This window comes from Drosophila mojavensis, unplaced genomic scaffold, assembly GCF_018153725.1.
Source record: "Drosophila mojavensis isolate 15081-1352.22 unplaced genomic scaffold, ASM1815372v1 contig_36, whole genome shotgun sequence".
NCBI lineage: Eukaryota > Metazoa > Arthropoda > Insecta > Diptera > Drosophilidae > Drosophila > Drosophila mojavensis.
In genome coordinates, this window is record NW_025318858.1 from 5884148 (window position 1) to 5908735 (window position 24588).

At 38.5% G+C, this 24588-nt stretch overlaps 4 protein-coding genes and 1 long non-coding RNA gene across 15 annotated transcripts; 3 read left to right on the forward strand and 2 right to left on the reverse strand.

Moving 5' to 3' along the window:
- Positions 1 to 6219: 6219 nt before the first annotated feature.
- LOC6576085 lies at positions 6220 to 8575 on the forward strand. Its single transcript, XM_002002052.4, has 2 exons — positions 6220 to 6435; positions 6492 to 8575. The coding sequence occupies exons 1-2, from the start codon at positions 6370 to 6372 to the stop codon at positions 8388 to 8390; spliced, it is 1965 nt and encodes a 654-aa protein (XP_002002088.3). The 5' UTR covers positions 6220 to 6369; the 3' UTR covers positions 8391 to 8575.
- A 3375-nt stretch (positions 8576 to 11950) lies between these two features.
- LOC116803859 lies at positions 11951 to 13055 on the reverse strand. Its single transcript, XR_006357118.1, has 2 exons — positions 12377 to 13055; positions 11951 to 12314 (listed from the first exon to the last, which is right to left on the reverse strand). It is a non-coding gene; the product is annotated as an uncharacterized LOC116803859 (long non-coding RNA).
- Positions 13056 to 13131: 76 nt separating this feature from the next.
- On the forward strand, positions 13132 to 13687 carry LOC6576086 (dynein light chain roadblock-type 1). The gene has a single exon (XM_002002053.4). It carries the CDS (start codon positions 13325 to 13327, stop codon positions 13616 to 13618), a length of 294 nt encoding a protein of 97 aa, XP_002002089.1. The 5' UTR covers positions 13132 to 13324; the 3' UTR covers positions 13619 to 13687.
- A 1084-nt stretch (positions 13688 to 14771) lies between these two features.
- LOC6576087 (myosin-2 essential light chain) lies at positions 14772 to 15701 on the reverse strand. The gene has a single exon (XM_002002054.4). It carries the CDS (start codon positions 15475 to 15477, stop codon positions 14998 to 15000), a length of 480 nt encoding a protein of 159 aa, XP_002002090.1. The 5' UTR covers positions 15478 to 15701; the 3' UTR covers positions 14772 to 14997.
- Positions 15702 to 16200: 499 nt separating this feature from the next.
- On the forward strand, positions 16201 to 23283 carry LOC26527388 (vesicle-associated membrane protein-associated protein A). Of its 11 annotated transcripts, none has more exons than XM_044008636.1 (6): positions 17260 to 17965; positions 18022 to 18135; positions 20340 to 20457; positions 20544 to 20632; positions 20703 to 20784; positions 20850 to 21015. In XM_044008636.1, the coding sequence occupies exons 2-6, from the start codon at positions 18109 to 18111 to the stop codon at positions 20915 to 20917; spliced, it is 384 nt and encodes a 127-aa protein (XP_043864571.1). In that variant the 5' UTR covers positions 17260 to 17965; positions 18022 to 18108; the 3' UTR covers positions 20918 to 21015. The 11 variants fall into 11 exon arrangements, 6 of the variants coding, with proteins under 6 accessions (XP_043864568.1, XP_043864569.1, XP_043864570.1 ...); XM_044008637.1 differs by having other exon boundaries at positions 20544 to 20603; positions 20707 to 20784; XM_015164968.3 differs by having other exon boundaries at positions 18047 to 18135.
- The last annotated feature ends 1305 nt before the right edge of the window (positions 23284 to 24588 follow it).

A 24588-nucleotide genomic window follows, 5' to 3' on the forward strand; every position in this document is an offset into this window, starting at 1 on the left:
ACATTAACTAGTGCAACAATCAGTAGCAGCTTTAAGCGTACGTCGGAATCCTTTGACAAAAAGTGTTTTTCTCTCGTTGCCTTCTTATATAATGTATTAAGTGCTGTGTCCATTGCTTTTGTCGCACACTTAGCAATTTAGTTTCATTTTGCAAATTGTCCTTGGATATGTTTCTTTGAATCGCATTTTCTGCTCACTCAAAGGTCACAATCGTTGACTTATGTGCGCTCCGACGCGCAGCAAAAAGCGCTTTAAACGAATCAACAGAAATGCTGAAATGGAACGGTCGAGGATGCTCTGAAGCGTTAAAACCCCTTGAAGCTTTACCTTACATGTACAAGCACATACTCAAATACAAACACAAATACAGATTCATATACACAAGAACACAAATGCTTACTCGCATGTACATAAGTGTATTTGATAAAGTTGGAATTTAAGCAAATTCCCCTTGTAGAGTCCACTCTTAAAGCCATGGGAGAACTCAACTCAATTTTGAATATGCGTAAACTTTGCTTATTATATAATTATTATTCACATTAATTAAATTAATAAATCAACGTAAGCAGCTGCGCTTAAATACGGCAAGCATAGCAAGGTGTTGTAGATAGATAATGGGGTAGTTCAACTCTCTGGTAAGTTTGTTGCAACTTTTAGGTAAATACTGTTTAAAGTTACTTTTTTCTAGAGAACAGCATTTTGATATGTATTGTAATGGAAGCTTAAAAAAAATACATTCGAATGTCAGTAAGATCTAAATAAATCCCCGTGTTCATGATGCTTTACTCACCTACATATGTTTCATGACCTTATGTATATTATTTCAAATATTTTAATTCCCAATATGCGGTTATATCTAGAGAGAGAGAGAAGATCAACTCTGCAGTTGCATAACTTAGTTTTCTCGTAGTGCTTGAGGATATATATAAATCTGTTAACCGACTATAGAGAGTGCTAATTCAATGAATAGCTTCAGCTATATTAGCTTAATATAACTAATTATAAATTATATTTACATAGATCAAGTCAGCAAACAGTTATTTCATCCCAACTCTCCGCAGCCCTGCGCTAAACCCAGGGTATATAACAGTCTTATACTCTCCCCACATATTTAAAGCTAAGACATGCTCAAATATGAGTGTAAATATTTACACTGTACTGCAAGTTATAATTAAATTTAGGTTATTTATGCATTGGAAAACATATTATGAAAATGTTGCATGCGTATACCGTATACCCAGGCAATTTCATAAATCACTGCAAATGCACATTTTCACACATTTCTGGGCAATTAGTTGGCGGGACGAAATGGCGGCTGCGTCGCTTCTTGTTGTAATTTGTGTGCTAATTTCTTGAAGCATAAAACTTAAGTCAAACTGTGCCAACATTTCAAATCATTTCATCATCATGACGAGAGAGAGGGAGAGAGACTGACTGGGACTTAGCCTGACAGGGAGAGATTTGCATATCTTGCGATATGCAGTCAAAGGCAAGTGCTAAAGCAGCTCGGCAAACCACTTTGAGGTCCCTGACAAGTCTTTGGCAGCTGAGCAAAGTAAGGGAAGGGAGAACGAGCACAGTTTTATCCTTGCCACATCCTGGCTGCCTGTAGCTATTTGTATCTAACTCTTCAGACAGTTTGTTTGCCGCCACTGCGGTTGCAGCTCTCGCAATGATGGCAGTTCGCGTTTGGCTGTGGCAAATTAATATATATCTCTCAATTTTCAACACCTCATTGACAGAGGCAAGGGAAAACATACATATATACATGCATATGTAACTCTCATATGCCAACTACAAACTGTGCACAAAAAATGTTAGCAGAAATTTACAGTGATTGCAATTTTCAGTGTTGCAATATGAGAAAACTTGGCAAAAAGCAAAAATTTGATTGTGCTAAAACAGAGAAAGCGGCTCCAGAACCAGGCACAATCAGCAGTGGATAGGCAAATGTCTGAATGTGACAAAGAGAGAGAAATAAAGAGAGAGAGAGAGAGAGAGGCAGGCTGACTTCAATAGCGTATGCAAATAACATTTAACAAATGGCAGCAGAGGAAATGCACACAACTACCTGATACCCTGTGCTAAATATGTTCAATTCAAAGAACTCTTCCAGCTGATATGCCATGCGGAGACTGTGAACGCACCGAAAAAACCAGAGTCTAGGCTCAATTGTTAGTGAAATGTTTTGTTTGAGTCAGATATTTGCTTGTCGACTTAGTAGCCAAGTCCGTAATTCTAAACTGTTGTTAGCCAAGCCAAGCAGCCAGGCGGCAAAAGTTGGCCAACAAGCAAAGTTTACACTGGGCCAAAAAAACGAGACTGCACGACTAGGAGATACTCTGCGCTGTAGAAAAACACATGCACTCATATGATTGTGCTCTTTTTTGAACACACACACACACATACGCTAGCACGCATAAGCTCTCTACACTCTGCTGACTGCGCTGTTGATGCAGCGACTGCGTTTCGACTGCATTACTGGGACTTATTTATTGGGTAACTGTTCTAGTAGATCAACTTTCTTGTAAAGTACCTGGCTCTAATACTTATCTAATACTTATTAAAGGTGATATCTATATATTCAATACATGAATCTCTAGAGTAAATCTTAACTCAATTTTGTCAAATAATCTATATTTTTATTCATTTATTATTTTTATCATATTATTTTATTAATACCACACACGATTATAAATTTAAAGCTGCGTTATAATGGATAGACAGATGGGCACAGCTTAATCGACTCAGCTCATTGTCCTGATCAAGAATATTCATACAGCAGAGTCCGGTTATAACGAGACTCAAGGGACCGTCGTTATCCCGGAGGATGCTGTAACCCTATAAATTTACTCCTATGGGTTTATCTGGAGACCAGAATTTTCGTCGAAATAACCGTACGGACGTTATAAGCGGATTCTACTGTATATTTTTGATGGGATCATTGATAATTTCTAAATAAAATAGTTGCTCGCTCTATAGGAAAACGATAAATTATTTATTCACTACTATATATATAGTATATATATATACTATATATAATATTTAAATTTCACATATTCAATAATGCTGCTTTGCCTATAATTTCTCTCAGTGTTGCTGAACAATGGAGCATGTTATAACCACAGGTGCGTTCACCTGATGCCCACAACGCGTTAAAGTGGCAGATGAGGAGAACTGCATACAAAATGCCTTCTGATTATATAGCAGCCACATCTCCAGCTCCGACTCTCCAGCTTTCTGCCAGATACTAGCGCCTTCTACCTGTGCATGTGTGTGTGTGTGTGTATGTGTTGGCAATTGTGCCATTGTCCATGTGGCATGCAGCTGCCAATTAGATGCCGGCAGCACGAGACATGCGATATGAGACGTTAGCTCTAGTTACGAAAAACGAGCAGAACTCGATTTCCACTGACAGCAGCATGTCAGAGCGGCTCGTTGTCATGGCAGCCAGTGGCATGATGATGTGCCTCATGTCTGTCGTTGCCCTGCCGTTGCTGTTGCCTTTGCCGTTGCCCTTGCCATTGCAGCTGCTGTTGCATTTGATGGGGGCTTAGAAGTGCGTTTATAAGCGGGTTACGGCATTTTCATTTCGACCCAGCCGAGCTGCCGGCAAGTCAAAAGAGCAGCAAAGCCAGTGAGCTCAGAGATCCCAGTTGCCACTTGAAGATTTATGAGTGTGCTGGGAGTTTGCTTACCTGCTAAAGGCCCAAAGTGAACAGCAAAGAACCCAAAACTGAACTGATATCATTTTGATTTATAGATTTTATCGAATGCATATGTGTTGGTAGCATGTTTTTTCGACAACGTTCCTCAATTTCAATTAACAGAATTGAGATCATTACTTCAATGTTATACAATATATTCATTTCTGTTGTTCTTATTTAAGTTCATGGAACTCTCCTTGAATTTTGTCATGATAAACTAATGTAGTTAGCTTAAAACTTTTCTTAAATATATATATATATATATTTTTTCTTTAAATTTATTTATTTATTGTTTATTAGTGAACTTGAATTGTTTTTACTATTTTATTTGTTATTTTTAATTATATCTATCAAATAATTTTTTTTTTTTAAAGTAAATTCATGTTATACTTGAAATCTGTTTTTGAACAAACTCCTTTTTCTGGAATTTAATTAATTTATTCAAATTTGAAATCTCCAAGTTTCAATTCATATTTATTTAAAGCTGAATTACCATAATATGTAATACATTCAGATAGTATACACATTTCTAACAGCTTCTTCTTCGTCAAACTTCAACCTAATTTTAATTTTGGAATTTCCAGCTTAGCTTAAACTCTTGCCCAGAGCCATGTGCATATATTTATTCATATGTATGTATATATTTTCACCTTTTCGTTTGTTGATTTAGAGCCGTGTTTGGCCTCAAGTCTATTTCAATGCTCATATCACTCACACACACACACACACACACACACATGCAGTCAAAAGTCAGTCCAAGTTGGTTTTCTTGGTCCTTTTTGACATTCAATTAATATGCAAATTTAGCCCGACAACTGAGCTCGGCTGGGCAAAGCATTCCACATGCGATAAGCCGCATTTAACCCGACTTCTTATTCATTTAGCTCCCCTACGGCTTTTACACTTTGGCATCGCAGCGAAGAATAAACAAAGTGCATAACATTCAGACGAAGGGGCAGGCTGGGGCGGGGTTGGCATACGATAGCACAGCATAGGGATAGAAATTAGAAAACCAGCTTAGTGATTCCGCAAACGTTTGCAGATTTCGTGCATAGCTTCAATTGCTTGCCCCGGGCGACGGTGTCTATTGTTGTGCTGTCTGGTCTCTGGTATCCTGGCATCTGGCGTGGTCTGGCGCTCGCTGGTCTTGGGGAACCCCCTCAGGAATGCCCTACGGAATTTACGAGACCCTCGAGATTAGTTTGCGCTGTTGTTTGCTTTAATTGCAAGCAGTGGGCGTGGCCGTGTCGCCAACTCAGCGGATTGCGGATACAGAGATGCGAAACAGAACCGAAACGAACGAACGTTATTGGGCACATTCCACATACGCCGCACAGCGTAAGCTCTATGCCGGCGCACACAGACAATTTACACTCTCGGCTAAAAGTATACGTATCGGGCACTGGCAATTGGTGTTGCTCTGTAGCTGCACTCTTAACACTCGTATTGCAGTGCCAAGCCCAAATAAATACACTTATCGTGAGTCGCAAGGCATTCGCCAATGTCTCGCATGCATAAATTCTGCTCGAATATTGAGATTGAGGATTGCTGGAGGGAGGGGAAAAGGCCCACTGATGCGCAGAGGAAGCGGGAGTCGTGGTGGTGGTGGTGTATCGGCTCTTTTGGGCTATTTTGGTGTATTTGTTTCCATTTTATATCTTATTTATTTCAATTTTTTGCCCATTCGTTTGCGACGTGTGTCGATGTAGCACATTTTATCGCAATGCTTTTTCTTCGCATTTCTGTTTTCTATTTTTTTGTATCCTTTGGGATGCAATTTTAAAATATTGCATACACTTCTCGCATCGTCTGTCCAAACAGAGCCGAGCCAACTCAGAGAGATCCATTTATATTTCATGTGCGACGTTTTTGTCCTCATCGCCAGCGCCATCGCCATTGACTTGAGTGATTGTAATAAATTATTGCCAAGTTTATCTGGGCCAATGGACCAGCGGATCTGGCATTCTCTGCCAGACCGTCTTAAGAAGTCAATTGATTTTGTCAAGGTGGCCAAAGCAAATGTTCAAGTGTGGCTAAAACAGAAATAATATTTTTAAGTTAATGGAAAAATTTAAATGAAACACATTTTGGGCTGTAGGGTGAAATTTCACCGAAATTTCACATTCAAACACTTATTTTATTTTGAATTAACATAATCATGTTCTATCTCATTTGACTGTTATCTATAATCTTACTACGCATCTCTGAGCGCCTGGTACTTCTAAAATTTAAACAGAAATTTTGGTGAAGTACCAAGCGCGCAGAAATGGGCTGTAGGTAGGAAATTGTAATAAAATAGTTTTTCTTTGTACCTATGTAGACTGTGTAATCCATACTTTAACTTTAACTCGTTGTAGAGTCGTGCTGAAATAAATAAATTAGAGATAGCACTGCTTATCCTTATCGATAGAAAGCTGACAAGCTATCGATTTTTATTTGTCCAAATTAATTGGCCAACTTTTGTATAATCAAGTATGCATTGACAATTAAGTATTGCTGCCAGCCTGTAGTATTTAAGGCAAGCAAAACTTAAGCGGAGAGCATATAGAAATCAGACGGCAAACTGATTACAACGCAAAAAATAAAAGCGAAAATTAAAAAAAAAACAATTTTTTAAAATAAAAATATAAAATTGGAAAACTCTTCATCTTTTATCTCAACAATGCTGCACCGTGTTGACTTATTTGATGGCAGCAATCTGCGTGGACTACTGCCGAGCCCTGGACAGGTAAGCTGAAGCAATGTCCTTCGACTCGCTAGATATTAAAGTGTTTAAAAATTTAGATGGAATCGCCTGGCAACCATGGCGGCGGCGCAAGAGTCGAGCCGCAGCTCCGCGAACGACGTGAATGGCTGCTTCAGCTGGGTCTGAGTCCCACCTGCGCTCAGGATCTGGCCATGCATACACTAGAGCGTCCCGAGTTCAGTCTGGCTGAGTTCCAGGAGCACTGGCGACAGCTCCGCTTGCAGCTGGGCCCCAAGCGCCAGTACGAAGTGGATGCCATTGTATTGCGCAGGATCCGGGAGCTACTGCAAAGCGGATCGCCAGAAAGGAATCGTCCAAGAACTCCGTCGCCGCCGCATGGCATCAACTGGAACTCGACTGACTGCGATACGCCAGCTACCGGTCGTCTCGGTTATGACTCACCCATGCGTTGTCCGACTGATCGCCAGCCGGAGCGTCGAATGACTTCCACGCCTGTGTATGAGCTGAAGATAAATGCCATAGAGCCCGATTTCTATGACATAAATGAGGATCCACGCAACGTCAATGAGAATTATAAAGCGCCGCATCCTAGCGCCTTCATAGCCAGCAGCACCAATGACGAGCGCTACGATGGAAACAATTATCAGAATAATGGAATTCATTTTCCCGAGGCCTATAATATAGATGCAAATGCTCGCAACATGTTGCCAGACGACAGACAGCTTACAGGGTATAACAATCAGCACTTCAATAATAATTTTGACTATGTTGGCTATTTCAACAACAATTATCGTCAGCAGTTGCCTGCACATGCCGAGGCTATGAATAATTTCAACTTAGACAACGAAGCACGTGAGCTACAACAACAACAACAACAAAATCGAAACTTTTATAATAATTATAATAATCTACAATTCCAAAATAATATTGAGCGAAATGCTTGGCATTTCGACAACAGAAACTATGCAGATATGAATAATATGAACATGAATTCAAATCAATATCCAATGGGTTTTCCAGCGCCGAGACCTCTGCTTCCTGAACTCCAAATCAGAATTGATAATAGGAATAATAATTTCGGTGAACACAATAATCGTAAGCGCACTTTGGATTCGCCCAGCGAACAGTATGGGCTTAAGCGACGCTTTATGGAGGAGACGAAACAAATATTTAAAATTGGCGACGTTGAGTTGCCGCGAATCCAAATGAAGACCCTCGCTCTGCCGCAGCCAGAGAGCAAATCGTATGCAATCAAGTTCTTTAAACGCCAATACTGCCCCATAGTGGGAGGAATGATAATGGGCTCACCAAGAGCTCCAGTTGAGCCGATTCCAGATTGTCCCACACATCCAAATCGAACTGCGGCCAAGCGCATTCGCCAAGACTTGCGGAACGAATGGTTGGTCCTATATCGGAATAAGAACTACAAGGATTGGGATGTTTGGTGGAATGACTTCAAGTGGTGCGGGCCGGGCATCGAGAGAGAGCTCGAACGGTATAAAGGTATTAATTTAATGGACAAATCATTTCTGCACATTGTAATGAACTATGACAAACCGCAGACGGTTAAGAGGCTGCTGAATCAGGCCAGCGTGGCCTTGGAATTGAATAAGACGAACTACCAGTCAATAATGGGCACCATATTCGAGATCATGAATGTGAAGTTCTTGGGGAAATTGAACTTTTCAGAAATCGGCCGATTGCAGGATATGATACGTTACATGCCGAATCATCTGTGGACATACAAGATGCGCAGCATGGTCTATCTCTGGTCACGCTACTGCAGAGTGCGCACATCGAGCGATCACAGCGAGGATGCCGCCAAATATATCTGGGCCACACACACTCAATGGTACAGCGCCCTCTTCCACTGGCTGGCCAAACAGGCATTCGACGAGCTCAAGCGGATCAGTCGCATCGAATGGCCGGACCATGTCAATAAATATGCCACAATTGAGTGCGAGCCATTGCCTTAAATGAAGTTTCAATTGCAGCAGGGAGGGAATACTATACATAGGCGATACGTGTATACATACCAATAGATGCATATTTTGATCCTAATACTAGCCATCAATACCATTAATTGTAAACGTTTTTACCTCAATAAACTGAATCAAAGCTATGCTAGACATTGCAAAAATAATAAAAATGAGTTCCTCTAGCTTGTTGGATTTTACTTTAGATTATATGGAACACTTTCCAGCGAAGCTTTAAAGCCGAATTTGAAACTATGCTGTAATTATTTGGAATGGGAATAACCCAATGTCCTTTACGCTCTCACTCGTCAACCATTTGTTCAGATTTTATCTCTCCCCTTCTCTCACACTCTTTTTACCTCATTCTCTTATTCTCATTCCCTTTCTATCACGATATCCATATCCATCAAATTATATTTCTTTAAGTTTTGTCTCTTATTCTCTCCCTGTCTCTCGTTGTCGCTCTCTCGGTCACTCTCTCTGTCCCTCTCTCTCTCACTCTCACTCTTTCTCTCTCTACCTCTCCCTCTCTATTTCATTTTGATACACTAAACAAAATACCACTTAATTCCGCATAGGTGACTATATGATTGAGCTAATCCACATCTTCAAAGCAAACATAATTTAATTTCAATTTTACACATACACATACATAAAGCATTCAAAAAACTCTCCTCAGAGTATAATTTAATTACTTGGCCACATTGAGTTTTGTCATAATATAATTACTGCACTGAGTATCCTCATCAATCATCCATGGACATTGTGTCCAAGTACTATATATGTATATATTTTGTGGCAGGCATGAAAAACTCTGGCATAAATAGGCAGTTCCAATAACTTAAATTCTCTTTAATTTGCAATACGACTCAAGAGCCATCTGCAATCAATTGAGCCGGTCTGAACAGTTTCCCGCTTTTAACTAATTCTGTTTGCTGTGCCACTCGTTGAGCGCTGCTCCTCCATCTGTTTGCAGGGCAAGCAAAAAACCCGAAGCATTTATATATATTTTTTTGTGTTTCTTTTTTTTGTTTTTTTGCTTGCATAAAGTTGTTTAATTTGTTATCGCAAAGTGCACCTGAGCCCGAGCAGGAGACCGAGCGCTGAATTGCAGGAGAAGAGCGCAAGCCCAAAAGCAAATGAATAAAGCAAAGAAAGCAAAAAAAAAAAAAAAAAAAAAAAAAGCAACCGTAAGTAAAATAAAATAAAAATGGAGACAAAAAATTGCAAAACGTTGTTGCATATTAATCCGACAGAGTATTTCACTCAGCGGGTGTCTCAACCACAGAGCAAGCAGCCAGCCAAACCACCCAACCACCCACATAGCCACCCAACCAGCCAGTCGAGCGAGTCGCGGCACAGGACGGCCACGAAAGACATTTATTGTATCCTTAGCGCGCTTGACAGACGCGTGCTTAGACGATGATGAATTTGTCAACGGCGCCGCGCGAAATATTCGCCAAGCTCGACGCGGCGTGGGCGTGGCTGTGGCTGGGCGGACTCATTCACAGACTGCTGGGAATTCGGGCAACCAGCCAGGCAGACGACATCAAGTGACGAATAAAAAAATGCAAATAAAATGCCAGCTTATTGAGTCGGCGATGAGGTCGAGGTGGAGGACAGTTGATGGAGGACACGGGTGCTAGCTGCTCTTTGCTTGATTGAAAAAGGTGATGTCAAGGCTTTGCACGCCCAGCATATAAATTGTTGGAGCCACCCACAGAGACGCAAACATATCACACCTAGGCCAATCAACTAAAACACTCCAGATGCAGGTAGAGATATTTAAGCTTGCTCATTTAAGCAAACACTCTTATATACTGGTAGCTAAGCCTCGCTTAGGCAAACTCAAACACAAGGATTTGACGGGATATTTATCAGGCCTGCTGCTAGCATAAAGCCAATGCTATAATATTTAATTTCAAATTCTTATCCTCAGACATTTGGCTCTAGAGTCAAAAGCAGGCAAAGGGCTTGAATTTAAGTAGATTTTTGCATTTAACTTGGTCGATAGCACATTAAGACGACTTGGTTTATATATGCGCTTGGCTACACTTCAAGCACTCACACACGCACTCACTCATACACACACACACATTAATTAAAATTCAATTCGAATCGTGCACGCACGTGTTACGCCCACACGCTCAATCATAATTTTAATTTTGCCCCAAATTAAATTACAAGCCTACACTTTGCCCGTGCCAAGCCCCATGTACCTGTCGGGAAGAGCCAGAACGAAACAAAGGTGCCCGTAATTGGTAATGTGCTCTGTGCAGTCAAAATATTTTGCTACTAATTGCAAATTGCAAATCAGATTAACATTAACATCTCATGCACAGGAGCCCAAATCTCTCAATTATATGCGCATTCTCGAACGATTCAACAGTTTTGCTTACTAATTTGCCGATTCGATTCAGCTGTCAGTCTGTGCAGCGGGCAACTGAAGCGCACGTTGGCCTGGCCTGGACCAACCCGGCCTGGCCTGGCTCGGTCAGCTGGCATTTCATTAACACTTGGCACACATTCATCAAATATTTGCGGACGTTTGCAGTTAATGCAAATAACTGAATTAATTATTGAATTTTTGATAATTGTCGAATGAATGGCATCAATGCACGACCTAATGATACCCTGTCCTCTGATCTTATAGCACCTATAAGTTACCCATTTATTGTTATGCTAAGTATGGCATATTTTTATGTTAATTATATGGGATTAAGTTGCCTTGAATTATCGTTAGCTATGTGAATTGAATAACTCCTTCACGGCTGCCGTATGACTAATTAAATTCCATTTACGCATTTATATATGTGTGAAACCACACAGAAAATTCAATTAAATTGCAATTAATCATTGGGTCAAAAGGTAATATTTCCTGAAAATAAAAATACAAATATTTATATATAAAATAATGAATTCATAATTAATTTGTGGACTTCAGGCTAAAGAGAGAAATGCTTTGAATGTGAAAAGACGTAGGGAAAAGTTAAGCTGAGGCAAGATAAATATGGATGCATATGTAGAAATATTTATGATAATGGAATATTCCTAAACTAATATAAAAGAATATGAAGCAATCAAGTAATTGAAGTCAAGTAAATATATAATAACTATGTAAAATATTTATGTATAAAATAAATATGCATGTACAGAAATATTTACGATAATGGAATAAACTAATTGGAATATGAAGCAATCAAGTGGACATAATTGAAGTCAAGTAATTATGCAAGCATAAGCTTGCAATCTCTACTCTCTCAATACTCAGAGTTGGCTATTCGACAATCAAGCTTAGCCTTTTATTTGCTGAAATCTATTGTGAATTCAGTAAATCAAATAAAAACCTTTGCACCACATAAAAAGTGTTGGCAAATATGTGTAAATTGTCAACAGTTTGTTATGGCCACAGCTCAAACAAACAAATGCAAAACGCTGGCCCAGCTAGACAAAAATACTATTTGCAAATAGACGAAGTCTCGTAAACACCTCCTGCCAGCCGGATCATGGCTAACGAGCTGCCAGTTCACAATCTGTTGCATGCAAATATGAAATACAAATTTGAGTTTTCGCCCTGACCATTCCCGAGGCCATCCAGAGAGCCATTTATTTGCGATGTTAGATGGCATTTTGTGATTTGCCATCAATTTTACACAATTTTATGACTTGGATCTGTGAGCTGAACATTGATTTAATTTTGTAACGAACTTGTAGCAACAACGTCAACGACAACGACAACGGCTTCACCTTGTTGACCCATGTCCAAAGTTTCAGTTCACAGTCTCTGTTGCTGCTGCCTGTCCGTGTGGCAAGACAACTGTTGCAACGGCTTGTTGCTGCTGCTGCTGCTGCTGCTGGACTATCGCAGTTTGGCCAGGGGCGTCTGCCGCTAACCACTGTCTGTCCTTCGCTCTTTCAGTCTGCCTGGGTAATTTCATTATGAGTTTTATGACTTTTAATTAATTTTCGAAAGTGCAAAATTTTACATCAGACTGCAGTTTATTTGCTCTCCCTCTCTCTCTATCTGTCTCTCTCGCACTGTCTTTCTCACTTTCTGTTTGTTTGGCTAGCCGACACAGTCCAGCTGTCCGGCCGGAAGTGTGCCATAATTTCCGCATAAAACTTGACGTTGGCCAATTCATCTGCAATTCGAATGGAAAGTAGCCAACTCGGGTTGCCTGTGTAACGAGTGTCAACAACATTCAATTAATTTTCCTTACTTTTTGGACAACTTTTTCAGTTTTCATTATTCAACTATCAAAATGTTCATCGGGGCTGCCCAGAGAAAGAGAGAGAGAGAGAGGGAGCGAGGAGAGAGTTGAAGCTCTGCAAAACTACAAAATAAAGTTTTTGTTAGTTCAAAATAAGATTGCAACTGGACTTACAGCTATGATAAAGTATCAACATAAATCACCAACAGAGTTGGCTATTTGCATTCTTATAATATTGATTTATTGTTCTTATATCTACATAAAGTCTGCTTGGATGTCGATCTGCCTACAAAATTGACGACATTTTAGTCTTTAAGAGAGACAAGAGACAAATTAGTATTTTATTTCTAATTGGCTTAATCTAATGTGAGATTTTATCGTCAAAAACTATTTTTTTTTTTTTCAAGTTCTACCAAGACAAAGACTTCTGTAATGGCTTTACTCTATGTTAATCTCTAAATATATAAATTAAAAAAAAAAAAAAAAAAAAAACTAAGGTATATATATATATAAAATCAACCTTTGTTTATTCTCGCACGATTTTATCAAATTAAAGTAGGCATTTGTGTAAACTATAAATTCTCAATTTTCATCATTGTTGGCAACACAAATTGTTCAGTCGTAGACTAAAGACATAATCACACACATACACACAGCGTACAGCACTATTGGAATATAATTTATTAATTGTGCGATTAGCTTGGGACAGTAAACGGCTTCAAGATGTCTGCAGAAGTGGAGGAGATGCTAAAACGTTTTCAGAACGTTAAGAACATCATTGGCATTGTTATTGCCGACTATGATGGCATTCCCATCAAGACCACATTGGAGAACGTGCAATCGGTTCACTTGGCTTGTCACATGCATTTGCTAACGGAGAAGGCGCGTCAGGTGATATTGGATCTGGATGCTACCAATGAATTCGTATCTATGCGCATGCGCACTAGCTATTTTGAGATGATACTGATGCCTTCCGATAACTATTTCATAGTCGTCCTTCAGAATCCGGGCGATTAGAAGATGGCTTATTCGTTGTAAATTGTTATTGTTTTCACTTGTTCATATTAAATACATTTCCCTGTGCAAGTGGAGTGTTTTACACGAGAGAGAGAGAGAGAGGAAGAGTGAGAGAGAGAGAGAGAGGAAGAGAGAGAGAGCGGGAGTGAGAGAGAATAATCTACACTAGTGAGGGGTTTATACCCCTTTGAAGGGCTCACTCTCTTTTAATTATGAATGCTCATCAATTATCAATGAACTCAAAATTTTCTTTTAATTAAGTCTGCTCAATGTGCTCATCCGACTCGTGCTGTCGTTGCCTGTATCATATATAAAGACTCTGTAGCCGCAACGGCGTAAAAAAACTTTTTGTAGCTCAGCTCAGCTCATCCAAAACTGTCAAGTATTTTCAGCTATTATTCACTTTCATTAATTCTTGTACACGTAAAATGCATTATGCATGGCTGTACTTATAGAGTTTGGCTGTCCTCATACAAATGCATATGTATGTGTGTCTAGACACCCAAAAGCAAAGCTAAATGAAATCACATGCGAAAAGGCTAAGAGCTATGCTATTCTGATTCGACTGACTAGAGGAAAATTCATATCCGGCGGGCTTACAACATCAGATTTTATTCAGATTGAGAATCAGATTTACTGTAAATTGCTTAAAAATAAACAAAATATAAGTAAATTGATATAGAGAGTGCTAAAATTTTTTATAAAACCATTTTCATTTTAAGAAATTTAATCAAAATTGATGTATCAGAAATTTAAGTGTAATAAATCTTTCACTTTCACAGCGCTATATTTCACCATTAGTAATTGTCAAAAGAATTTTTTGTCTGTAGATTTATTCTTTAGTTTTAGCCCAAGCTAAGAAAAATATTTTCGTATTGAAAGTAATATAACTAAATAGCCACAATATAAATATTGAACAGACAATAGAGATAATTTGATAAAATTGTGAAGTGTAATAGATTTATTTTTTAATATATTTCAAAGTGCTACATATAGAAAATCTTTTTGGGATATAAGTATGTAAATCATTTTCATCACTGGTTATAGGCATCTGACTTCGAGCTATACCAAGTATATGACATATGTATGCATAATGAATAACCTAACTATATTTCATTACTTATTTACCTATTGAAAATAAAATCAAATACAATTTGTTAACTTAAATTTGTCTTTTTTTTATTGAATATTATTTTCCTGTTGCTCTTGTTTGGTCAGCTCATGTACCCTTACCCTACTTGAATACCTGTAAGTAATACACCTGCGCTGCTGTGACCGAATTGTGCTAGAAACTTCAGTTTTTGTTAGCTCGGCTCATTTGTATTTCCTGGCTATTGCATTTGTGTGGGATGAGTTAATACATAAAATAATGCCAAGGCTTATTTGGATGATGTAATTGCATGAACGAATTCGACATAGTTGACCAAACCCTGATCGTTGACGTGACCGACCAAGAGCTCGTTCATCTCCTCCTTGGTCAGGCGCTCGCCACATGTGGTCAGGACTCGTGCGAGCCTGGCCGCTGATATGAAGCCAGTATTGTGCTCATCGAAGAATCGCAGCCCCAATATGAGCTGTTCGGCCATCGTGCCTGGCCCGCTCTCCTTGGCTGCTTTCCGAGCCGACGAGACGATGCTCGCATGGATCGACATGACCTCGGCGAAGGGCACGCGCTCGATATGGCCAGCACGCAGCTGTCGGATGTGTTGTCGTACGCACCTCTCGCTGGGATTGGCGCCCAGCACTCGTAGGCAGTCGCCCAGCTGCGACAACTCAATCTTGCCATCGTCGCACTGGTCGAACTGCTGGAGCAGTTGTCGCATACGCTTTAGCTCAGCTGGTGACTCCTTGTTGGCCATCTTGTTGATGAACTGGATCGTTTGGCCCTGGGATGACGTTACTTGGCGATGCTGCGACTGGGATCGTTTAGGCGTGCAACTCTTGGATACGCATCTTCTGCTCAGTTGCTAGCAACTGTACAGACGAACTGGAATCCACTTATGTGATTGGGGAAAACAAATTTACAAACAATTTTGACATGATGACAGCTAAACGAACCGACTGACAGTAAACATATTCATATAATTCACATCGAAAATACTCAACAAAGGTTGCTCGACATTCACAGATTTCGATTGGTCAAAAATATTTTGCTATGGATGTATAGGAGACGGAGGAAAGTAGCGTTAGAAGCTGTAGAACTATAAAAAGGATTCTGTTATTGTTATATTTATAGAATTCATTTGGATCTCTGCAGCTCTTCTGCTATATATTACACTTGCAGTTCTCTTAACTTGAACTGATACCAAGATCCCCCCCTAGGGACCCCCCTAGGGACACCCCCTAGGGACCCCCCTAGGGACCCCCCTAGGGACCCCCCTAGGGACACCCCCTAGGGACCCCCCCCTAGGGACCCACCCCCTAGGGACCTCGATAAGGTTTTTTATCGATAAAAAAAGATCGGGATGAGTGATCGATTTTTAATGATAAACTCGATATCCGCGCTGTAATTACGAACATTTTAAAAAATTTTCAGTTGATTATTTTTAAATCCATTTGACAACTCACACCCAAATAACTACTTTTCCTAGAAATTCCTGTCAATGAAAATGCTGCCAAGCCTATTTCAATAACTAAATTAAGAACATTAAGCATGTAGTCAGCTCACTGAGCGATAGTAAAATTAGTTTTCGTTAAAAAGTTTGGCCATATAAAATCGAGTGAAAATGGCGCACAAATCCAACTCCGATCTTTTTTGTGTTAGTCCGAGGAACATGATCTTTTATTCACCTTACGATCGCGTGCAGAAACGTTTGATCACACTGTTGAATCCAACTGGGGAACGGCTGCTCTTCAAGGTACTGACGAATGCGCCTTGGCAATACAATGCCATACCGAACTGTGGCTTCATCGACCCATACAACATCAGCGAGGTCTGCATCAGTCTGCATCACTTTGAGTTCGAGCGGGATAAGGAATATAGCCATCGCGTTTGCATCCAGTGCATTCTAGCGCCGCAAACTGAATATCTGAATAACCAAACAATTCTGTGCATATTCAAGAAAGTGCGCCGCTCCCAGATCCACAGTGTACGTGTGCCCATCGAACTGAAGCCCGAGCCCATATGTATACCACAACATGAGCTGGAAGGCATTTTGCAAAACGATGTCCAAAAGCTGATATGGGACCTGCGACCCATTAACACCGACTACATGGCCCAGCTCAAGGAAGTGACCATGAGGGGCCCCAAGAAACGCTGCAGCTGGGTACGCATCCTATTGGGGCCGCTTATCTTAATATCGACTGGGCTGGCTGCTGGTGAGAATGAAAAATAATCAAAAGAGTAGAGAGAGTAGAGCAACGCCTTAGGTATTATGTTATGGAAATTTTGAGCTATGTTAGCCACATCTAGTCGCTCTAGAAGCCTCTCATATTTACTAGTTAATTGTTAACAGTTAAAAATAATATGTACATATATTTTTTTATTTACGAATTTTTTTATCAGTGCCAATATCATTATTGTTAAATTTTAATATATTTTTTTTTAATTGTTACACCTTACTCTTTGCAGCTTATATTCATCATAATTTCAAAAACGAAATATTCTCAGAAATGAAGACGGGGGACTGTGAAAATTGAAAAGGGGGCTTAAAAAACTATTAGCAAAAAAAAAAAAAAAAAACAAAGAAATTAAAATTAAAAATAATCACTTCTCAACCAAAATCTAACTCTAAACGACGGCATAGAGCTATACGAATTGCATGTTTGCTTTTATCACCATTTGGATTTATATTTTGTATTTTTTTTTTTTTTTTTAATTTCTATTTAAATGCACTTTGCATGCAAAAGCCAAAGGCAGAGCCAATCGCCATCTGGTCAAGAGCAACTCCCTTAATTGGACACTCTCGTCGGTGCCAATTAGCTTTGCGTGTAGCTGTAGATCATTGCCGAGAGGCCCACACTCCACACTGCACGGCCGTAAGATTGGTTTTCCGTGTTCCCATTTGCTGACTGATTGATGACATCCCCGTGCTGATTAGCCAACAACTGTCGCTGTTTGAATTGAGTGTTGGCCACGAAACAACTAACAGCGCAGCCACAGCCACAGCCACAGCGAAACCACGTGGACCACAACCACCAACAGCCGCAATAACAACACAAAAATGCAGTACGCTAATCACAGCTGGATGGCAAATGATCTGGTTAGCCTCAGCATAAAAAAATAACACAAAACCAAAAGCATTTATTGACATTTGGGGAATTCGAATTCGGAGAAACTTTAAAGTCGAGCTAAACGATTGCAGAATAGAGACTGAAAAGTTGATAGTCAAAACCCATTACAGTCAGGTAAGTGTATGTTATATATCTATAGAGCATGTAATCTCTGCTTTAACATGCAACAGCTGCAATCGTTAAATATGCCCACAGATTGCTCTCGCACAAGAAAACAATGTTGAGAAGGCGGAGGCGTCTAATCCATTTAACGATTAATGGCTGGCCGCACAGCTAATGCGAATGTGAGCATATAAATAACTAATCAGGCTGTCATGCTGAGCACGGGCTAATGACATCCTTCTTATTTAAATCACACAGCTCAATCAGCTGAACGAATATATATGCGATATGCTAACCGAAGAGCTCAGCGAGGCAATTAGTCGCACATGGCGTATGCGTAATGTGTGTTTTATGTATCGTGCGTCTTTATCTGTGTGTGTGTGTGTGTGTTGAAAAGCTCGCGCTGTTCGCGGCTTATGAAGCATTTCAACCTTTGAGCTTGTGCTCTTGGGCTCATCTATTTGCAACCCGTGCTTTTTCCCCATAAATCCGAATACTTTTTTTTCACGTGTTTCCATTTGCAGTTTGCAATACGCCGGATAGCTGCCAAGGCTACAGCTCGATAGCCTTGCACTGTTAACCCATTTGTATATCAATTTTCCCTTTTGCCAGGCTTCTGACTGTCACCAATATCCCAACAGCAGCCTTGCACTATTCACTGACTTCTGCCCGCTCCCAGCAGTTGGTCAAGTAAATGATGCTTTCAGCCGTGTTTTTAATTTCCTGCCCAGTCGCTGGGGCCTGCATGCGCCAAAGGTGGGCAAATAGAATCTTTGACAGCTTCAAGCACAGCAGCCAGCAACCATTTATAACTCAGGGCACGCTCCACTCTCTTACTCTCACCTTGTTATGCTCAAACGAGACTCTCACTGCGTGGGTTGGTAATTCCATTTGTTTGCTGCCGTCAACATTTTTAATGAGTTCTACCTACTGCAAAGCAGAAAATACCAGACCGTTTCTGTTAAGCTTAAAAAGAAATAATAATCATAAAATATACATGCTTATGTAAAGAGGAACATGCTAGGTATAAGATAAAGTTGAGCTTTAGGTAAGCCCTAGAAGAATTTCTCATGTCAATTTTATAGAGAAGTGAGAGCATGGAGAGAATTTCAAGACAATTAAGGACAGCAAGACAGATTAAAATCAAGTATCTATACTGAATGACTTTTTTTTTTTTAATTATTAATACCACGTGTTTAAGGTTCTTAAATTTTCTTTCTCATATATCAATTCTCGACAGAGCGTTACGCAGTCAGTCACAATCATCTGCATCATTCGCATATTTGCTGTTTCTGATTTAAGTCCGAATTTGAAGAATTTTTCGTTTCCATTTGAAGTGTTGTAGCCAACAAACGTTTTTTTTTTTTTAATATTTATTGTTACTCTTAATGAATTTGTGTGAAACTTTGGTTGCATTAAAAAAAAAAACAAGTAAGAAAGCTCTAGTCGAGACTGCTCGACTTCGAAATCCCCTGAACCCTTCGAAGAATTGATATTTCACAATATCCTTCGTGTCTCTAGCTCTTATATCTATGGACGGACGGACAGACAGACGAACAGGGCTAAATCGACTCAGCTCGTCGCCCTGATCAAGATTATATATACTTTGTGGGGTCTGCCACACCTCCTTCAGCCTGTTACATACTCTTGGCAAAACCATTATACCCTGATTTCCCATTTTCAATGGGCTTAGGGTATAAAAATAAGTTAACTTGTGGCATTTTGGGCTGCGAGAAATGGAAAGCAGGAACTGAAACAAACTGGGAACAAACTGTGGCAAGCGCAAAAGTTAATGACGTTTTAATTTATGTTGCACTCTGTGCGAAAGATTAACCTAAAAAAAAAGTTCTAATTATACATATACAAATATATATGTATGTATGTGTATGAGTTGTAGAGCATTGCTTGTTTTTGAAATGCACTTGCCATTAACTCTGAGAGATTAGCTTATACAGTCTTCCGGGAAATGGCTTAAATTACTGAGCCTTAGAACTTATATACATATAAGTTCAAGCATGAGCATACACATCTTTGCAAAGATAATAATAACAAGAGGAAAGTGAGGAAATGAGTTCTTATTGATTGAAAATATATAAATATTCCATATTTTGTAAAATACTGATAGTCCGAAAAATAGCACATGAATGATCTCTCAAAATTGAACAAAGGAAAAAAATAAAATAAAATAAAATCAAAATTTAATTTTGAGCTTAGGGAAAAGTTGTCATAGTAAATAGTATAGTATATAGATGAAAAAAATTCAATTTATGAATCATTTGATTTCTAATACTACTCAGATATTATTTAATTAAATAACTAAAATATTTTAAATTTTAAAGTTGACTTTTAACAATATCGAATTTGTTCCACCATGTGCCTTTGTCAGGCCTGTGCGTGCTTGGATCATTGCTCCTGTCCTCTTCAGGTGAAAGTTCAATTTCTTGTCTTTTGGACAATTTTACATGCAATTATAGGAATATTGGCGCTATTTTTATATCCCTTCCGTAAGTGCTAAAATGCTAAATAATTTAATTAGACTTGATTTATAATTATTATTACTTATTTATTTATTTTTTTGCTTTACCTTAAGACTTTCAAGAAGAATTCAAATGGCCATTGCTTATAGTACTTGTGGTACATCTTATTTCTGGTATTATGATGTTTATATCACTAATATATGTAAATCAATTACAAATACTTGAATGCATTTATTTAGTAAATTAAACTTCTTCATCCTCATTTTGATCAGCAAGAACGCCATATGTTCATTTTTGGCCTCATTAGTAGCTGCATAATGCCTGTGTTTTATGTATACCTCGTATATCTGCCAAGTAAGTTCACATATTTGAATTGCATTTGATTTTCAATTAATTATCCATTTCTCTTTCGATTTCAGTTGTTCAAATTGTTTTCACCATTGCTGGCTGCAGATTTTATAAATTGGGCATGCACGACTCTCTTTAAGTGTAAAGTAAATTCGCAGCATATACAAATATACATGTATTTTAATGTATGTAATATGTCAAGTTGTAGGCTAAAGTATAGATTATTATAAAAGTAAAGATCTGGCAAATAATAATTCAAAGCAAACAGTAAGGCCCAGTTAGCATGTCTGTCAATTAGGCAGAAACTTAAGGCCTTGCCAAAGCTAATGGCATAGTTGCCACATACTCACACACACACACACTCACGCACACTCAGTTGAGAAAGTTCATTAAGCTGATGTAAGTTAATTAAAACGCAAACGGACAAACTGACAGAATGATATAAGTGCCAAAGACACAGACAGGGCTTGGGCGCATTGAAACCTGAGAGGTTCAAGTCGGCGTAGCATGTCGTGGGGGGCCATGGAGGCTTGGAGGGGGCAGCTGTGTAATGACACTTTGCACCGCAAACGGACGACTCAATGTCCTGGCAGAGTCAAGTATTCCGTGCCTGCAACATGTGTCAATTGGCTTTGAGCAACCGCTGCTGCGCACCTGCACCTGGGCAACCTCATTTGACTTTGTAACCAATTTACTGCAGCACATCAATTGTTGGGCACTTAAAAGCCCACCTCCCCCCCTCTCTCTCCGTCTAACCACAAGAGCATCAACTTCAACTGCCTTGGATGGTATTGGTATTTAGACTGTGATGGATCAATAAACAGCAGGCCGGATATAGCCACGCCCACAATTTGAATTACGTCAGCTCGCCAAGAGAAGCAGAGCTCTTAGATATGTGACTGAGAAACCTCTTTAAATTATTATCAAGAGTTCAAGCTGTCAAGTTCATATATGCACTGCTTCAGGGCAGCAACTGTATAACTTTTTCCTTATGCACCTTTTGCCTAGTTGACACAGCTGTAGGGCTTAAATTATTTTAATTGGAAATACAAAAAGAAACATATATATACATATATATATATACCTGCCTTCAAGGCATTCCTCTCACACTCTTCACACTGCTTTCTATAAATTTAGTGACAAAAAATTATGAAACCTTCAGACGGCATATTGAAACAAAGCTTTTACAAAGTAACTTTAGCTAAAGTTTTGTGTGCTGTGCACAGCAGCTGGCAGCTTGCAACGTGCCCAGCCACGCCCACTGCAACGCACCTTCAGTACTGCCACCGTTGCACAATTGTTGACTCTTGCATTAATTAGCAGCAGCAGCTCGAGCAACACTCACACTCAGAAGCCACAAATTTAATTTAGCTTTATTTTTGGTTGCCTAAAGCTTTTCTGTGTTGCCTTTGTTGTTGTCGTTGTTGTTGTCGCTGCCACAATTCGGCGTGCCCCAGAGGCTGCCAACATTTTATGCAGCTTGTGCTGTGCTCACACCGAAAACCATAAAACAGGTAGCAAAAAAAAAAAAAAATATATATATATATATATATATAGGTTTATACATATTTGTATATGTACAAAAGGTAAAGTAGACTTTGATGTGTTTGTGAAACATAGAAATATCCTTACTGAAGTGACAGTTGCATATTGTTTAAATATGACATTTTCTAAAGAACAACATTAAATAAATATTTTTTTTTTTAAATATTTGTAATCAATTAAGCGTAAAAAATATAAGCAATGTATAGAAACGATTAATTCCATTACAAGGATATTATATTAGAGTATCACAATTTTTCTTGTATAAATGTACTTTAATCTACATACATATATATACATAGATATATTGTCTTAGTGAATCGAAGCTTACAAAACTTCATAAAAAATGCATTTAATTAGCATTGACTACTCAATACACTCTAAGAAATGCCAGCAATTATTTTTTAAAAATGTTTTTGCGCTTCATTTCTTAATGCATTTATTATTATATCATTTTCTTATATCCCATCTTATATTCTCTTATCAGTAAATAATTCAAATGCCGAATTTAGGTATCTATAAACTAATATGCTCACTCTCCCATTGTGTTAAACCAATTATAATAACAAGAAACAATGTGAAACGATGCGTTTACTAAATATACAAACGCACAGCACACACACACACACACACAGGCACACATACACACACGCACAGCTGCTGCTTTTGTGTGCGTGTGTTCCCGTTTCTTGTTCTGTATAATCGATGTTTCCATGCACACTTTTTTGCCTTTAATTTTCATTCTCATTTTCTACGTTTGGTTTTCAGTTTGCTCTGCTCTAAAGCTGGCTGCTTGGCGAATGGAGAATATATATAAAAGATTTAATTAAGTGGGAATATAGCAATACATGGAAAAAATACCGTAGCGCAGCTGGAATTGAAAGGATTGAGCTCTATTTCTGATATCTGACGTGTATAATTATTTATATAAATATAAAAATGTTCTTTTTAGCCTAAACTTAATGCTCTTAAAAATTTCTTAATATTAAATTTCATAATTTTGAAACAGGTGTGAATATTCAGTTGTGTATAAAGAATATATTTAGTATGTATGCAATTTGTGTCAAATTTGTTTAGCTTGTACTTAAAGCATTTTGATTTTTGCCAGCTTCAGAAAGAAAAGTAAAAATTGTTTTCACGCCGTGTGAGTTGAGCTGGCAATTAAATGTGCAAACTTATAGGTGCACATGGCAGCAGAGAGGGCTTTGCTGTGGGGCACAAATATTGACAAGCGATTGTTTTTTATCGGAAAGGTAATTGGAAATATTTATGCAGCGCAATTGTACAAAAAGTTTCATAATATTTGGGTATGAAAATACAAGTTTACTTAATATTTTGTCTGAATGAGAAGTAAAAATTAAATATACATATACATATATGTATATAATTTCAAATAAATAAACTATTAAATAAAAGCCATCTGAAGGTTACAAGAAAAATGTGTAAAATGAGGAAATTCAAATGACGGCACAAATGTGCTGAAAGTGCGCTGTGTTGATATCTGAACAGCTAGAAAATAGTGAAAACAAATTGAAGCTTGACCGGAGCTCAAAGCCAATATGTGGGTCATGTGATTAGAGGGCAGCCATAGAAATAGCCGGGGCGGTGTTCTCTGCAGAACTGTAAACCCAACAAATGCGGCTGGCGAGTTATTTAGAAAACCGCAGAATGCAGAATGCAGAGTGCAGCACGTGTGCCAATTTTTACATTTACAAACGGAACACACATACACATATACACACACAGGTACAACAAGCCAAACAAGTCGATAACAAAAACCAAAATCGGTGTCAAAATGCTAAAGCCAAGAATTTTAAGTGCATTTCAAGGTTTCAACTGTGCGCTCATTAAACATACGCAATGTGGTACAAGTGGAGGAAAGTGCGTTGTGTGGCCAACAGCCGTTGTGACTCATTGCAATTTATAATAAATTTATGCAACTCTTAAATATGCTCTAATCAAATTACCAATTCAAACAGAACTCTAAATAAAAGCTGCAAACAACATACAAAATCAGGAAAATGAAATTAGATATATTAAGCTTATTTAATTTCGATAGATATAAAACTAAATTCTATTTACACCGAGAACATTACAAGGGAAATAAATTGTAAATATCTTTGAAAAAGTTTCAGAAGAAAATAGAAATTTAAACTTATATCTATTACAGAGACAGAGTTTATGTAATTTAACAAAAAAAAAAAAAAAAATAAATAAATAAAAAAAAAAATAAATAATAATAATAATACTATTAAAAAAATTATTGAA

What these genes read in the sequence shown, in the direction of transcription:
- LOC26527388 (XM_044008635.1), top strand. Translation starts at nt 16,345, where the DNA reads ATGGCGCACAAATCCAACTCCGATCTTTTTTGTGTTAGTCCGAGGAAC. An exon ending in ATCGACTGGGCTGGCTGCTG is followed by an intron (nt 16,937 to 17,189) that starts GTGAGAATGAAA and finishes TACTCTTTGCAG; the next exon opens with CTTATATTCATCATAATTTC.
- LOC6576086 (XM_002002053.4), top strand. Translation starts at nt 13,325, where the DNA reads ATGTCTGCAGAAGTGGAGGAGATGCTAAAACGTTTTCAGAACGTTAAG.
- LOC6576085 (XM_002002052.4), top strand. Translation starts at nt 6,370, where the DNA reads ATGCTGCACCGTGTTGACTTATTTGATGGCAGCAATCTGCGTGGACTA. An exon ending in TACTGCCGAGCCCTGGACAG is followed by an intron (nt 6,436 to 6,491) that starts GTAAGCTGAAGC and finishes TTAAAAATTTAG; the next exon opens with ATGGAATCGCCTGGCAACCA.
- LOC6576087 (XM_002002054.4), bottom strand. Translation starts at nt 15,477, where the DNA reads ATGGCCAACAAGGAGTCACCAGCTGAGCTAAAGCGTATGCGACAACTG.